Source organism: Aythya ferina (genome assembly GCF_964211825.1).
Source record: "Aythya ferina genome assembly, chromosome: 6".
NCBI lineage: Eukaryota > Metazoa > Chordata > Aves > Anseriformes > Anatidae > Aythya > Aythya ferina.
The window spans coordinates 7,672,100-7,687,899 of NC_140303.1; the positions used below are offsets into that span (position 1 = coordinate 7,672,100).

Consider the following 15,800-nt stretch of genomic DNA (forward strand, 5'->3'; position numbering starts at 1 on the left):
AGTTTAAACCACAAAACGCGTTTTTTTCAAAAGAGCACTAAGTTCACATGCATATTCCCCAGACGCTTATGAAGCATAGGGGCAACAAGTCTAGCATACCACAATACAGAATAAAAACTTGGGGTGAAAAATTAGTTTTTATACGTATGCTGTTACCATCTTCTATTCAGAGCTGAGATTTTTTTGTGTGTAGTAACAGAAGAGAATAAGTTTGTTTCAGCAGATGAGCTAGCACTTGTGCCCAAAAGTAGTAAAATCACTCTAAAACCAACCGATATTATCCTGTATTTGCAGTTGATTTTCAATCATTCCATTTTGTTCAGAGTTTGAAACACACAATCTTTCATAAAGCATTGGTATTTACATGAAAAAAAAAAAAACAAGCCAGGCAACAGAGCTTGGCAGCTGTTCTGGTTGTAGCAGCACCATCTCAACTGACAGGTATGGGTAAACATTGAATGATCCTGCAAATACGCAGTGAAGACCATGTTACCAAAATGTATAGGAAATGTTCTGTGGAAACAGAGCAGTGCAGTAAAAGGCAAGATGTGTGCCGTAGCACAAACAGATCAGTCAAACAAATGCAATACATCTTGGCCTTGAAATGAAAATAATAGTTTTCTTTGCAGGGTATGTTTCTCATTGAAAATACATACTTGATACGTGTGTAAGAAAATACAAAAGTAGTAGGTTTAGAAAAAAGCAGCAAAGCATCCTAAAATAAATGTATCCAGCTAGTGCAAACGCAAATTCTGCATTCTCAGGAAAATGCCTTTAAAATTGTCATGGAGCTATTTAAAAGGCAAAAGACATCTATACAGTTACTACTTCAGCTTTAATCTGTGGTTCCCATGATTCAAGAGATACTTTGACAGATGAGCAAAATCATTTTTGTTAGTTTTCTTACTAACAGAGTTGACAGTGTTTGGAGGAAAGTGAATAGAAAGAAATAAAAAGATGAAGAGAAAATTAATGAGGTCAGCCTCTTCTGCAACACCAAGAATATATCTTACCTTGCCAGTAAAAACTTCCAGGTCCTCCAAGTAGCACTCTGTCTCCCTTGGGAGAAAGAAAAAAGGAAAAGGGGAATCTTCACATCAAGACATTATGTTTTTGAAGGAATGACTGAACCTAGTTAGAAATGTATCTTGTAAAATGCTAAGATAAGAAAAAATACCTCTTCTGTGACTCGCTTCTCTATGCTACCCATCTAAAATTATCAGCAGAATTTTGCTTTTATTTGAGTAGACCCTTCTACCCACATTATCTAAGACAACAGAAACAGGAGATAACATTAAGAATCCCACAAAACACTAACATGTTTTATGGTCAAGACACAAAACTAGTTTCATCTTTTGTCTTGCCTGTTTCTACAACTTATCGTTAGAAAGGCTTAATTCAGAAAAGCTGTGATGTAATTCCCCCAACTCCACATTCCTCGGTACAACTGCAATCCACAAACCCTTTTCTGAAACTCAAACCACATTAGCTACCCCAGTGCTGGGAACTGGCTCCATAAGGACTTACTCAATGCGGCGGCTGAAATCATAGGGTTTGCTGCATAATTAAGTCATTTATCCTGGTTTAATCTAAAAGCTCCGATATTCGTCACTCAGAACAATCTAGGTCAGAGATATGGAGATACCAGGCTTGCCCATTCGGCTAGGGAGTTGGATTAGAGCCCAGCATTTGTTTTAACACGGACTAGAGTCTGCACTGTAATCCTGAAGGGTTTTCAAGGGGTTCAGGAGAAATACCGAACACTTGCAGTCCTGTACTGCCCTTTCTACAGTTCTCCTGAGGAAAAGCAAGGGTGTCCTCAGGCAAAGAGTGGAGGGATATGACCCAATTATAAGGTGTAAAGAACCCGAAAGATTGCCACATCACAAATAGGTCTTAACATGCCCAGAAGATGCTGAACAAGTTAATTGTACAGTGTAAAAAACTATAGTTAGTTCTCAGAGTTATGCACTGTTTTATTCTGACTGGATTTTAAAAGTAATTGTGAATTTAAAAAAACTATAAAAAGGAGGAAGAATATACACTAGAACAAACATAAAAACAACAAAGAATAAAGTTAAATTCTCACATCAGATGAGAAAAACAAAGCCTCGTTCACAAGAGCATTGTTTCCTAATTCACTTTAGCAGTAAGTTATTTTTCCTGAGCAAATAAAACTAGCCATACACCAATCCTTTAAAAATAAGCTCTCGGAAAACCTAAACACTACAGTTTATTTCACTTCAGGACTAGCTGCAGCAGAGGCTTATGGCATAAGGCTGAAAAAGGAGATTATTTGCTTATGGCACGATTCCTATAAGAGGTAGAAGCACGCTATTGTGAAGATGTAAAGAGAAACAGTTACACTACCAGACTGTTTGCTTGGCTTTTTGTTTATAAATTTAGAAGGAGTTTGTTCTTTATAACCCAGGAATGGTGCTTTACATTAAGTTCCATAGCATCTGTGCGTGTAAGCATTCTGTGTCGGAGTGATTGGTAACCTGCAACTGTTTGCTGACTCACAGGAATTAAGTAACAATCACATACCTTTGTAAAGTCAATGCTAAATCCACCTTGACAAAATCCCTGTCCATCTGCATCAATAGTGGCTACAAAAGGACGAAAGAAGAACAAATCAGATAAATATTATCAGTAGTATATCAGATGGTTCTGGGGATTCTTTCCGATATATCTTCCTACGGTAACTTTGCACTCTTGACCTTGAAATGTGTAGTTTTCTTTCTCCTAAATCAGTATTTTCTCTGTATCAACAACTCACAAGCAAATACTTGAAGAACTTCAGGGCTGGCCTATTATATATTCTAACCTTAATGTAAGTTCCAGCCTATTACAGTCAAAGTAATCCTCAACTCTGTATTCCTTTGGGATTTAATCTTCAAACATCAGGGAAAAAGTATTTGAATTTTTTTATCCAGGACATAAAGTATCAGTGAAATACAGAATAAGGTTTGCTCCTCTTATGGAATAAAATTGGAAAGATACATAACCATAAGTTATTTGAAGTACTGCCTTAAAAAAAAAAAAAAAAAGAAAAAAAAGAAAAATGCATACCTGGACAAAAAATAAAAAAACACATCCATACATACTGAGACTTATCCCAGCAAGAATTTCCTAGGCTGAGTTAATCTCATGATTATACAGCTCCAAAACAGCAATGTTGAGACATCCTGATCTAGGCACGTGACTAATTCATGTTCATACATTCTTATTAACCTCTTTTTATGTTGGACCACACTGGATTTCAGTCCTGCTGTTCACCAATGACTTGGGGCAAAATAAGGACAAATAGATCTTAGTACATCTTAGTTGATCTTAAGTTCAACCTTAAAACTTGCACATTTAATAATAGAATAAAAGGTTATAAGCCTACAAACCATGCCAATTACATGGTACGGATGCAAAGCGTTTGGAAAATAACACTCAAAGTTCAAAACCGAATATAATTAAGGCAATGTGTCACCATGTACATATGTATACATGGAAATCAGAACCTGCCTGTGCAGTATCTTATGTACGTGGCCTTTGTCTTGGAGCTACTTGAGCAACTGAGGATCTGAAGATTCTAGAGTTGGTCTTCAAAAACTTGACTTCCCATGTAGCTTTTCCAAGTGTCAGATATTTTGTACTAACATTACGCTATTCAGACAGCTCTGAAGAGCATCAACTAAAATATAGTAACAATTCCTGCTTACTGCACTTATTGAAGAGAAACACAGACATCTTGACATGTCCAAAAGAAAAAAAAAAAAAGGCACAGTTTAGATGCTAGTGGCATTACTCCTGAAGCAGTCAATAAAAAGGTTTGGGTCTTCAAGTTCCAGTGATACGGGGGTCAAAGATTATCCTCTAGCCTACAGTAGAGAAAACAAGGTCTGGACCCTGAACACCAACTTGAGGAGAACCAAGATGTCTCCATCTAGCCTGGTTTATTTGGAATGGCTATGAAGCTATACATGAAAGGGGGAAATACTTGTAAAACATCACACTTGAAATGTACACCAAATGTAACACGAGAGAAATTCCAAGCAGAAGCACAAGGAAGTGCTCTTCACTTACTTGACCTGCAGGGTGCATATTCCACAGATTTAGATCCATCAAACAAATAACAAGTCCCTACAGGCTCTCGCTCTTGTTTTGTTTCAGTTCTCCAGTGATACAATGGGGCACAGGCCTACGGAAGATGAAGTGACAGTGAGAAAAACTCCTCTTCCAAATGCTGGGGGGTACGGACTAATACAATGGAATTGCAGTTTTTCTACAGAATAGTAACCAAAAAAGTTTTGACGGATATACCACGTGTTATCAGAGATTAATACCACCACCACCCAGGCAGAAGTGTTTGTATTTTTAGAAACAGCTGACCTAAGGCAAAAACCTTAGAAATAATATTTTCTTAAAGCACCATTTGTGAAGAACTCATTAAGAATTTAAAACACACTTAAACTTCAAACTAATTCTACTTTCCTCAAAAAAAAAAAAAATATTACAACATTTGTTTATGAACAGTTTAGGAGAAGGCTGGCCAATAAATTCTGAAAAAGGCAGATCAAGCTGATTTGTGAAGGATTGTTTAAATTCTGAGTTATCCAGATCTTTCCACTATTTGCTGCAACATACCAGTACTAAGGCATCTGAAAGGCATCAAAAACATACCAGAATTTTGTCATTTTTGGATCTCACGGAGGCTCCAAACCACTGATGAGACTTAAATTCCAGCGGATCATCAGGAGCAAAATCTCTGTTGCCTAAAAATAAAATGAGAAAGCAGCATAATTTCATGGGAAACTGTACAGTAAGAATAAAAAAAAGCTAAGTCATGGGTTTTGACGCACACAGAAAAGCAGAAAACAGCAACATTGAAGGACATCAGCCTTTTACAGAAACAGGCTTTAAAAGTGATTTATTGTTACTTATTTTTACATCTATGGCCAAAGGCAGCTATTTTTATACACGAAGCATTTTTCCAACAGTGATTTGTTGCAAGAGCACAACATTTACAGCATCTTTGACAGGAACACAGTGAGTATCTCATACTTGAAATATTTGATTTTCAAGTCAGATTACAGCACAGCTCAAGAACCAGTGCCAAAACCAAGTGAGGCTAACACTTCTAGAGGAAATATTGCCCTGATGAAGTTATGTGAATTTCACCATTGGCTGGAGTCAGGACAGAAATTCATCTGCTATTCTCTCAAGTGTTAACATTTCTCTTCTGAATGTTTCTGCAGCACACAAAGCATGGCAACTGGCACTCTTACAAGTTACGAGTAAAATTATAGGTTCTTCAGCAACAAAAAAGGGTCAAGAGTTGAAAGAGTTGGTCTGTATGTTAACCACTCCTCGATGATGTTTGGTAGAAGCAACTCCATGAGTGGTCCTTCGTGCAGTTGTCAATGTTAGAAGTCCCTAAATCATCGCATAATTCCTATGTGCTTTCATTGGAACAAAAGGAACTTGGCCATCCTCATGAGAAAATTAATGTAACGCTTGGGAAATTTGTTTACATGGTTCCTAAATTGCTGGTTTGCAGTGCCTAGAGCCAAAGGAGTTAATGAGGTCACCAACCACACATCACTTCCGCAGGCTGTGGGGGAATCCCAAAGCCCAACCTTGTTATCAATCAGCACTTCTGCTGCTCGAGACCTGCAAACACTTGAACCAACATTTCCTTCTTTGTCATGCACCTCATAAAACATGTCCCATCTCGAGAGACGGCGGTACTTCCATGAGGAAAATCCCACAAAAAGGGCACAAAAAAGTGAGTCTAATCTTCAGTCAGCCAAAACAAGCGAGGATCTGGACTAGTCCCATTTTGCTCTAACAGGAGAGCTATGTAGAAGTCAAGGCCAAGTGCACAGCATCACAGAGAGCTATTGTGCTTTTTCTGATTTCAATTTAAATCATCTATTTAAAAAAAAAAAAAAAAGCCTTCCTCCTGTCACCACCTCTGTCACTCTCTCACTGAACAGGTGCTCAGGACATGGAGGGCTGGATGACTGAGTACATCTGCACAGATTTACGTACATCGCATGCTGTCACCCTGTGCACAGCCAGAAACAGAGTTCGGAGGTCTGCATGCCACCTTCTTATAGAAAACCAAAGACAGAGTGAGATATTTTCAGATAGGGAGTGTCTCAAGCACATTTTTGCTGTGGCACTACCACCTTCAGGTCACATAGCCAGAACACAAACCCTCCAAAAAAAATAGGCAGCTCGATCAGGTACCAAGCCAGCTGATTGCAGAAGGAGGGGAGTGGTGCTGACCTGCTGGGGAGAAAGCAGGGACACATGGCCAGGGCTGAGAACTAAATCCTTTCTGGCAGCGCTGTGGACTTCAATTGGCTTTTTTTTTTTCTGATTATAACACCACACCCAAGGTTACACAGCCTAGAAAGACAGATTTGGCTTCTACCCTCTGTTTGTCCAGCTACTCTCGAATACAGTTTTACTTGCCAAACAAAGCTGTAACACTTTGAACGATATAAATCTTACCAGGAGTAGTCACAGCGTGGCATTTTACATCCTTTTCTGCCATTGGATATGTATGCAATGATGTATATCTATGATTCAAATGGAAGGTGGCGTAGCAGTTTTATAGGGTAAAGCAGAATCCTGTCCTAAATCCCGTAGAAGCGTATGGTACATAGAGACTTGCAATTTATGTTTAAAACAGCAGCCAGCATGTAGAAGTAATGGTCTTGCTGGAATAACAGATAAGCAACCGTACAGCACTGCCAGCAATCTGACTTCATCACAGACATTAAGGAAATTATCTCCTTCAAGTTTCAGCCGAATGCATCAGCTGAGACAGCACAAGGTGATAAAAAAAAGCCAGACTAATGCTTAATGGTGCCATCCATCCCTCGTCTATGCTGACTACACCGCAGAAGGGGGGAAGCAGTTGTCCAGCCAGCACACGCTGCCAGAACAGCCGCTCTGCCTCTTCCAGCACATTCCTGAGCTGCAGCAGCTCCAGGTGCTGCCCACATACAGGAACGCAGCAATGTCCAGGACGGCAGCTACAAAGACTTCTTCCTCTTCAGGCTTTCAGCGACAAAATCGTCCTTCCTACAGTTTTGGAGAAGTCCCAGTTCAGCACTGAATTAAGAATAATATTAGGAATCTGTCTTCAATTTTAATATGCAAGCATCTAGGCTTCAAGATCTAGTCAGAAGCTGCCATTTATCAAGCTAAAAGCCTTCAAACCAGAAAACAAACAAACATGACCCCAAGTTAATTAAGTTCCAAGTGTCATGACTTCAGAAACTGGCATCATGGTTTCTCAAAGCCTAAATAACAAACCTAAAATTTGCATGCTTAAAAACCAACAACAGGTGTAGTAAAACCTGCTCCGTCACACGACTTCACTCATGTCAGTGCAGGTGCAGATAACAAAGCAACATCTGCTTCAAGGATAAGATGCCTTACATGGGGTTTATCCTCTATTCCGAGCTTCATCAGGTTCTCTGAAGCTAAGGGCGTTCTTGTGGAAGGGGGTTGCTGTCCAGCTCAAGGCTGGTGGTAACACAGAAGCATGAGAACACATAGAAAAATGGACCAGAAAATTATTTTGGAGACAGACTTTTCATAAAAACTGTAAACATTAAAAATGCAGGCCAAGTCTAATAGTAACTCTCCACTAAAGAAGTTACCTTCATTTACCCACCCACCTCCCTTCAAAATTCCCCACAGGAAAAAAATGGGGAAATAGATTATAAGCCTCTTCCTCAGCTTCCAAAGAAAAACCAATTTTGCGAGGAAACCTGGAAAACACCCTGTCAAAAATCCCCTTCCATTAAATGAGAAACCACTTGGGTTTCTGTTCCTCACAAGGGAAAACAAAGATCAGTTACACGTGAGCCCTCTACGGAGCAAATCAGAGTTCAATAAGGTGTTGTAGCTTGACTTATTTAAAATGACACGGGGAAGTTACGGGACTGACTTCAGCATTTGTGTTTTAGTAGGAATAAAGAGCCTGGTTTCGTTATTATTTTATTGTGGTACAACTTCTCGGTGATAAGATAAAAAGAGAAAACCCTCCCCCTATATCTTTTAAAAGCAGTACCTGCATGAAATGAAGCAAGCTAATACGGGAAGGATTTAAACATGGTTTGGATTTATAAATCGAAGCCAACGTTGTGAGATACAGTACAGTCACAGCCTTACTGCTGTGACAGCTCCTACAGCCACTGCTGCTTTTCCTGTACTTCTCAATTGCTCCGGGCTATCTCAGGAATACCCCGTAAGTGCCTTCACACCAGTGCTACACACTTTAGAGACACATTCAAATGAATATATGGAGGTGAAGCAAATTAGGTTCTGACTACATTCACTCAAGAAACAACTCGTAAAGCTCTACAATGCTGTTTGGCAGATTAAAATGCAGCCACTCTGGGGCCACTACTTGCTGGGTCATGGATTCCAGCAGCGTGTCACCTGCCCCTGGGGTATTAGCTGGCGTCTGCAAAGACAGCCTATGCTGTGGTTTTTCCTGTGCTCCCTCTCACTGAAGTAGACCTCACATGATGATTTTACATAACTTTGTCATTAGGGAAAAAGGGCTGACACGCCAAGCCAACACTGCTTTGTCTCACAAAGTACTTCCCAGGTGGGGTGATGGGGTTATAAACATCAGGAAGAGAATTGCCTTAAAAATCCTTTACCCAGGCGCATTGGTGGACCAGTGTCACTTGACTGCACTATGTGGGGTTAAACATTATACCAGGAAACTAATGCAGAGGGATGCTAACTGCCAATAAAGGGGAAAGAAAGTCTAAATCACCTCCCAAATCAAACTGCAAAGATCAAAGGCTTTTTTGATGTGTATTTTCTTTTGGCTATCAGCTTTATGTGGCTGGTGCCTTCTATTTTTAACACATTATCAGCTACAGAAACAATGGTATTGCTACAAAGCGACTGGCATCGTGACTAACCTGTAGCCTGCCTGATTGTACAGTTACAAGAAAACTGGGCTCCTTTACCCCTGCTGGAGTGCCAGGCTGAACTGAGACAATCATGAGCCAAAAGGAAGGGAAAAAAGGAAGCCTGGTTTGGTGTCGTCATGCTATGAACACTTAAGTTGTAAAAATTTAAGTACACACCTAATTCACACCATTTCTTTTAAAATAAACCTCTTCACAATACCAAAGTAAATGGTATGGCCAGTTCTAGGTAAAGGGAAGCATCATGCAGCTAACCAGAAGAAAGACAACCTCATCAAACATACAAAAGCACTGTTTGCGTGAACAAGAATTTGACCTAGTATAAAGCTGGTCCTTCCACCTACAATCTCAGAGACCTCAACCTTCGTTAGAGGCAAGAACGAGCGAGTACAGGGCTACCTTCCCTTGAAAGTCCCCAGGCTGTGAGGCAGCCGATGACTCACCTTGGTTTAGCAATCCTGTTTTGCCAGTGACTCAGGGATCAGGGGAATACAGAGCTTCCCACTGCTCCCCTTCCTCCTCCCGACCTACGAATCCTGTTTCTCTCTTTGGGTGGAGCTGGAACGACTGGGCCTTTTCCCTTTGCCTAATATAACTAAGACCTTTTTTTTTTCCAGCTAGTCATACAGTTGAGATCCAGCTACCCCCACACAGAGCCAACAGGCTTCAGGCAGGAGTCTACCTAATCACAAAAGCATGAGCATTTTTCCACTGTCAGCTCTAACAACAAGAGGAGGAGGTTTTATACGTTTTACCTCCCTCTTTTGTATTCAGAGCAGTACCCAAAGCCCAAGGCAGACTTCAGTTATCCCAGCACATGATAAGGAGAACAACCAAACTTCAATGGGACTGAGGTAATGACAGCTTCAGCGAGATAAAAATCAGTCCATTCTACTACAGATGAACGAATACTCTTCATAAGATTTATTGCTTTATTGTTGACTAAATCAAAACTGAAATCCCCATCCTGATTGCACCCAAATACTGATAAACCTATCAGCTGCAAATAAAAGAGTACTTGGTTAAAGCATGCTGCTTGAACAAAACGCTGACCTCCCCTCCAATTCTTTATTCTTTTCCACTTATTCCACAGGTGGAAAAGATGGGAGTTATGAACAGCTGACACGTTTACACAGACGATCAGATCTCCAAATGCAAGCTCACAACACCCACGCGAGTCACAGCTTCCCAACATCAGCAGATCTTGCACTGTGCAATGCCACGGAATAAAGCTGCACGGCACAGTTAAAATATCCACTTCAAACTAAATAGGTCACAGATAGACAGAGCCATGCCAGACTGGTGGTTTAGGCTTCCAAACAAAGACTGCTATTGTCTGCAATCACCCACTCGGGGATGGAGGGGAAAAAAACAAAACCCTTAGAAGCGTAAGGAGGAATAGAGGGAGGTTTTTATTAGTGTTTTCCTTTTCAAAAGCTGCTTTCCTGTCTTTTAGCACAGATCAAAATAACCGGTCTTAAAGGAATTTCATCCAGAAATAATGAAGAACAAGTCATTCAGTTAAAATGACTCCGGTGTGCCAAAACAAGGGAAGGTAGGCTGGGGACGAACACTGCAGCTGTCAAAGTCAAAAACTGCACACAGCCAGAGGCTACATCGAATTATTTTTCCAAAGCAATAAAAACATCACACAGAGTCGAACTGGACTTGACTGCTGGAGATGCTCTTAGCTTTTAGTATTCAGCCATTTCAGTCAGTTTCCCCAGTCCTGAATGTTGCTATCTAACACCGCAGCAGGGAAAGCTTCTCACTAAAAGGACCGAAAATTTCACAGCGCATCGATCTGTTACACCAGGCACATCCCAAGAGCACAGCAATACACGAGCTGAGCAACCAGATCTTCCTCTGCAAAAAAACAAAATCTGTTCAAGAAATCTGCAACTCATTAGCATCGAAGTTCAAAGTTGTTTTATGAGCATATTTTCCTTTGTAACAGTTAGTCCAACTGTCTGCATTTCATCAGATTACCCCGCGTGCAGAAGCTCTTGCAGCAGGCTGAACGCTGCACTTCTCGATGCTGCCATCACAAGCTGCACTTCCAAGCACCCCATACCAGAGCTTGTACACAGCCCACTGAAAGTTTTGATTAAAAACCAGCAACATCACCAAGCCATGCTGTTAGTATTTGATCATAAGTCACGGGGAGCACAAAGGGACGCTGCTGCTAGCAAGCCACTTCCCGGTATTCCTGGCTGATGGAGAGCTAGGGCCCAAAGATGGAAAGTAAAATCACGTTGTAAAGAAGACTGCTTCCTTTTGGAAAACAAGCACATGGGGAACTCATTTGGTTTACATTAATTTGCTCCATATTTCTCACACGTGTACAGTCTGATTAACTCTGACTGCTTACATGAGCCTCTGAAGAATTTCTTATGTCAGAATGAACCAGCAGCGTGCGCCCGCTCTCTGAAATCCTACAGCAAAAGAATCCCAGAGCTGTTCAGGTTGGAGGGGACCTTAAAGCCCACCAAAGCCCCATCCAGCCTGGCCTTGGACACTGCCAGGGATGGGGCAGCCACAGCTGCTCTGGGCAGCCTGTGCCAGCATCTCCCTCATAATAAAGAATTTCTTCTTGATGCCTCATCTAAATCTACCCTCTTTGTACTTATCTGGATGTCAGACATCAGCTAGTTTTATGCACCCCGCTATTCCACGTATGCCAAACTGTAAAATATATAAATAAAAGGAAAGAAAAGACAATGACCTACTGATATTCCTAAAAACCACAGCTGACTGGGTGATCTCCCTGGTTCTGCTGTCTGGATCAGTAAGCTTTTGATCCACCTCTTGCAAAAGAAAAAAAAATATATATTTTTGTATACTAAAATGAAGAACTGTAGAAAATTAGTATAACTTATAGAAAAACCTTTAACTTTTCAAGAATCTATTCCCTGAGCAAGCTTTTGGAAATACTTTGCGTAACGTGGCAGTATCTGTGCAAGCTTTGCTATGCTCGTCACTGAAGACTGTGCAAGGAGAGAAGGGAGGGTGAAGAGGTGTGTCTTTAAAACAAGCCTTTTGGGACCTCTGTCTCAGAATGGATCAGAAACAGAAAATGGACTGCTATATTAAGTGCATTCCTTTTACAGCGTACCGCAAAGAGTGTGTTTTTCCTGGAAAAAAACGCTAAGTAAAAAGGCAAACGAAGCCAACCACTCAGTTAAGACACTGCTAAGGTTTCTAAGAGAGGAACCACCTCTCCAGTCAGTGCTATACAGACAACAGTACCCACAGAACAAACAGGCTTACAGATCCTGCAACACAACTCAATCGTATCTTTTAGCAACTCAGCTAAAGAATAATAGAAGTAAAAAAAAAAAAAAAAAAGAAAAAAACACCCACACCCATGCTTGTAAAGGCAAGATGTAAGAGCAATTTTCCCACTTGCAGACCCAGATTCTTTCTTTATAAGCTTGATACATTTCCCTATTGCTATGGATTTAAAATAAATAAATAAATAAATAAATGTTGAGTCACCAAATTAACTCACGTGAAGGGTGTATACAAATCAAGACAAAGATTTATCCACCTTGACCTGTAAGTTCAGGGTTTTTTTTTTGAGTAATTTGATGTGAAATGTAAGGCATCTTGCAAAGGAAAGGATTTAATAATGCCGTTTGGCAGACAGCACGTCACACCATCTCCAACATAAGCTTCCCCTGGCTGCTTAAGCTGAAGCAATAACCCTCCTACACATTCTGAAACTCTGAAAGTGGACTGAGACAGAGGGAAAAAATCCCAACTATTTTACATAACAATTCAGTTGAAACTGTGGTAAAGCTGTGGCAAATGTAATAAGTCAGGATGTACAAGAACACAAGCACGAGCACCTTCAGTTTTATGTCAGCGGCACGTTTAGCTACTGAATTCACAAGACAAACGGGAACAAGGCAAGGAAGTTCAGTGCTTATGCACTGCTATTTAGCAAGAGCTCCTTCTATCAATAGTTTGGGGAGAGAGCCTGTCGGAGTAGCAGACACGAGCACTGCTTCTTACTTCAGTTCTGCAGCAGGCCAACAAAATTGTGCATGTGAGGAAGTTTGCTCGCGTGGCTGGTTTCTTTTCGACTTTACCCTTTATGTGCTCCTAAGAGGAAAAGCCTGCCTGAAGCATTTGTCAAACGGTCTGTGAAAGCCTTTCCAAAAAAAATTGCTCATGTTCTGGCCATGTACACACAAGCACATGCAGCGCAGCTATAGGCACCCCCGAATACGAGGGCATTTTCTACCACATATGTTTGTTATGCAATTTTCACATAGTCATAACGATGTTAAATCAAAGCCAACTGATGTCAGTACTAAAACTCCGAGAAGCCCCACAGTGAAGCATCTTTACATTTGGGAAGTGTTAATGTGCGATATAAACATTTTGCCTTCCAAAGCCACCATGTATACCAGAACGTCAAAAGCAATTAGTGTAATATGCACGCAGAAACACGCACGCAGGCACACATGGAGAATATTCCTCAGTGTGTTTTCCACACAAGTGTAACCAGCGTGCAGGGGGACCTGGGACACCTAGGAGAAGGTGAGAGCAACCCTTCCCCTTGCAAACATGCTGCTGCTTTAAATGAGAAAACCTCCTGTGTAGGAACCATGAAATAAATTATTTCTGTCTAGGACTTTAAAATTGTAACATGTTTCAATGAGCTTTGTGTTACACCCATATATGTATATGAACAGTACCCATACATGTCTATGCACACATTTTCAGCACAGGAGATGTGGGTTCCACAGAGGGATTCCTATCAGGAGCACCCAGCTATCCCTCCCAGAAGAGCCCAGCTGTCATGCACAGGAAGGAAGGAAGCAGACAGCAAATTCGGTAGGAGCGGGCCCTCCCAGCCCGATGACATTTTGCTCTCCTCTGTCGGTGAGAGCAAGTGCAACTCAGCAGCAGTGCCAGCAAAAGGTAAGTGAACTTGGAGCACTTTCCTATGCTCCTCAAGGTGAGCATAAAGCAGCGAGCACCTCTCTTTGGGTGCATAACACAGTGCACACCAACCAAGAGTAAGCCACTTGTAAGCAACCAAGTGGCTACGCATAACAATATCTAAGCCAAAAGCAAGTGTTGGAAAATAAACCCATTTTGATGCAGTCACTGCTGCACAGCTGAGCTCAGCGTGGCCTGGATATAAATGGAGAAGAAAAAAGGACTCAAGGCTGGAGGAAAACCTAACTGAAAATATGGAATATGTCTAAGAAAAGCAAATAATAAAGGGAAGAAAAAACACCCTGCTTTGATTGACCTCTGTAATACCCTACTCCTGTATTTATTTGTGGCACAGCCGCCGGGCAAAGGGGCACAGAAGAGCTCAGGCAGCCAGAGCAAGACTCGCCCATTCCTCCATACCCTGGCCACATTCAGGGCACAGAGCCACAGACCCTTCCTTGCCTGCAGGCTGTACGCTAGGCAGTAGCTTCGACTGGCATGGGACACTGCGGGGCAAAGTCAGGACCATGCCTTCCAGGGGGCAGCTCACAGCCTGCAGCTCCACGTACAGCTGGGCAGCTGCAGGCAGGTCGCAGATCCACAGGAAGCCAGAAGTATGAGCATTTTCATTCCCAGAGGTCAGATTTCCCACCAGCCTTGAACAATTGGAACAGAACCCCAAAAAAAACCAGCACAGAAGGTGTGTTACTTCTGCCATTAACATAAGAGCTAAATAAGCTTGAAAATACATCTGCTTTGTATTGGCAGGGCTAAGCAGAATGCCTGCAGTTACCAACCCAAATGCACAAATGTTGACATAGTGGATTGACAAGCCTGAATTCTTGCAGAAATTGCATTTAGCCATCTAAAAAAAAAAAACCTTCCTGTTAGCAGTACAGATCAGCAGTCAAATCATCTGCTCCCCATTTCCTGTGAAGGGCATCACAAGCCTTCCCTAATCCCCATCGCTGCCCTGCGTCGGGGCAGGCAGGAACTGGGGACTGCACCGTGCTGGCAGTAAGATGCAGTCACCCGAACGCAGGGAATCAGCCATTGTATTGTGCACAAAGAAAAAGACATTTTATTTTGTTTCAGCGTGTTGATTATTTTATTATGCTGAAATACAATGCCCCCTTTCACCCAGAGAATAATTAACAAATACATTATTTCCCACTCCACTACCACAAAGCTGGAACGTGTTTAAATGTGCCTGGCAGAAATCCTCTTTAGCCACTATGGCCTGCTAGCTTTGCTGTTGAATTTCAAGTGATTTACATGCCCAATTACTTTAAGGGCAAATGGTAAGCAAAATGCTGTCTGTTTGCCCAGTAGCATATACCTTAAACACAGACACAAAGCAAAGCGATGTTGCCTTTGTGTCTATTTACTGCGCTTGGCATATTGAGAAGTGCCCTGCAAATGTTCACAGCACAAACAGATACAATACATGCTCTGCGATTCTCATCTGAAGATGTATCTAACCAAGAGGCTCATCATTTCCCACAGAAGTTTTTTTAGCTATTATATTAGTGGTGTATATTACAGATATCAAGACTATTGTCAGATAAAAAGTGTATTGGTGAAAAGATTAAGCCCAAACCTCCAAAATGAAACCAAAAAAAAAATTAAAAGCCATTTTCTGCTGTCTTACACTGATGCGGACGAAATAGCATGCTTCTGCAGCTTACTGGAGATCTTTCTCCACTAATCTGGCAGAAAGGTTTCAGTAGGATGATGTAGAGGCTGACAGTGACTTCAGTTTGACACATATCCTTACATACTTCTTTTTTTGGGCAAGAGAATCAGTAAGAGTTGTCAGAGCTCTGAAGCCTGCATGTATTTTTCTGAACACCAACAGCATTTTGTGGTATACCTCGATGATGG

General features: G+C 41.3%; 1 protein-coding gene across 1 annotated transcript in view; it reads right to left on the reverse strand.

The window, feature by feature from the left end:
- The window catches only part of ITGAV (integrin subunit alpha V), a 44,555-nt gene that overhangs the window by 25,492 nt on the left and 3,263 nt on the right, over nucleotides 1-15,800 (reverse strand). Inside the window, exons 3-6 of the mRNA XM_084522926.1 lie at nucleotides 4,675-4,766; nucleotides 4,078-4,192; nucleotides 2,548-2,609; nucleotides 1,014-1,059 (exon numbers count right to left, since the gene is read on the reverse strand). Of these exons, the coding sequence (XP_084379052.1) occupies nucleotides 1,014-1,059; nucleotides 2,548-2,609; nucleotides 4,078-4,192; nucleotides 4,675-4,766 (315 nt within the window). The remainder of the gene's footprint in view (nucleotides 1-1,013; nucleotides 1,060-2,547; nucleotides 2,610-4,077; nucleotides 4,193-4,674; nucleotides 4,767-15,800) is intronic.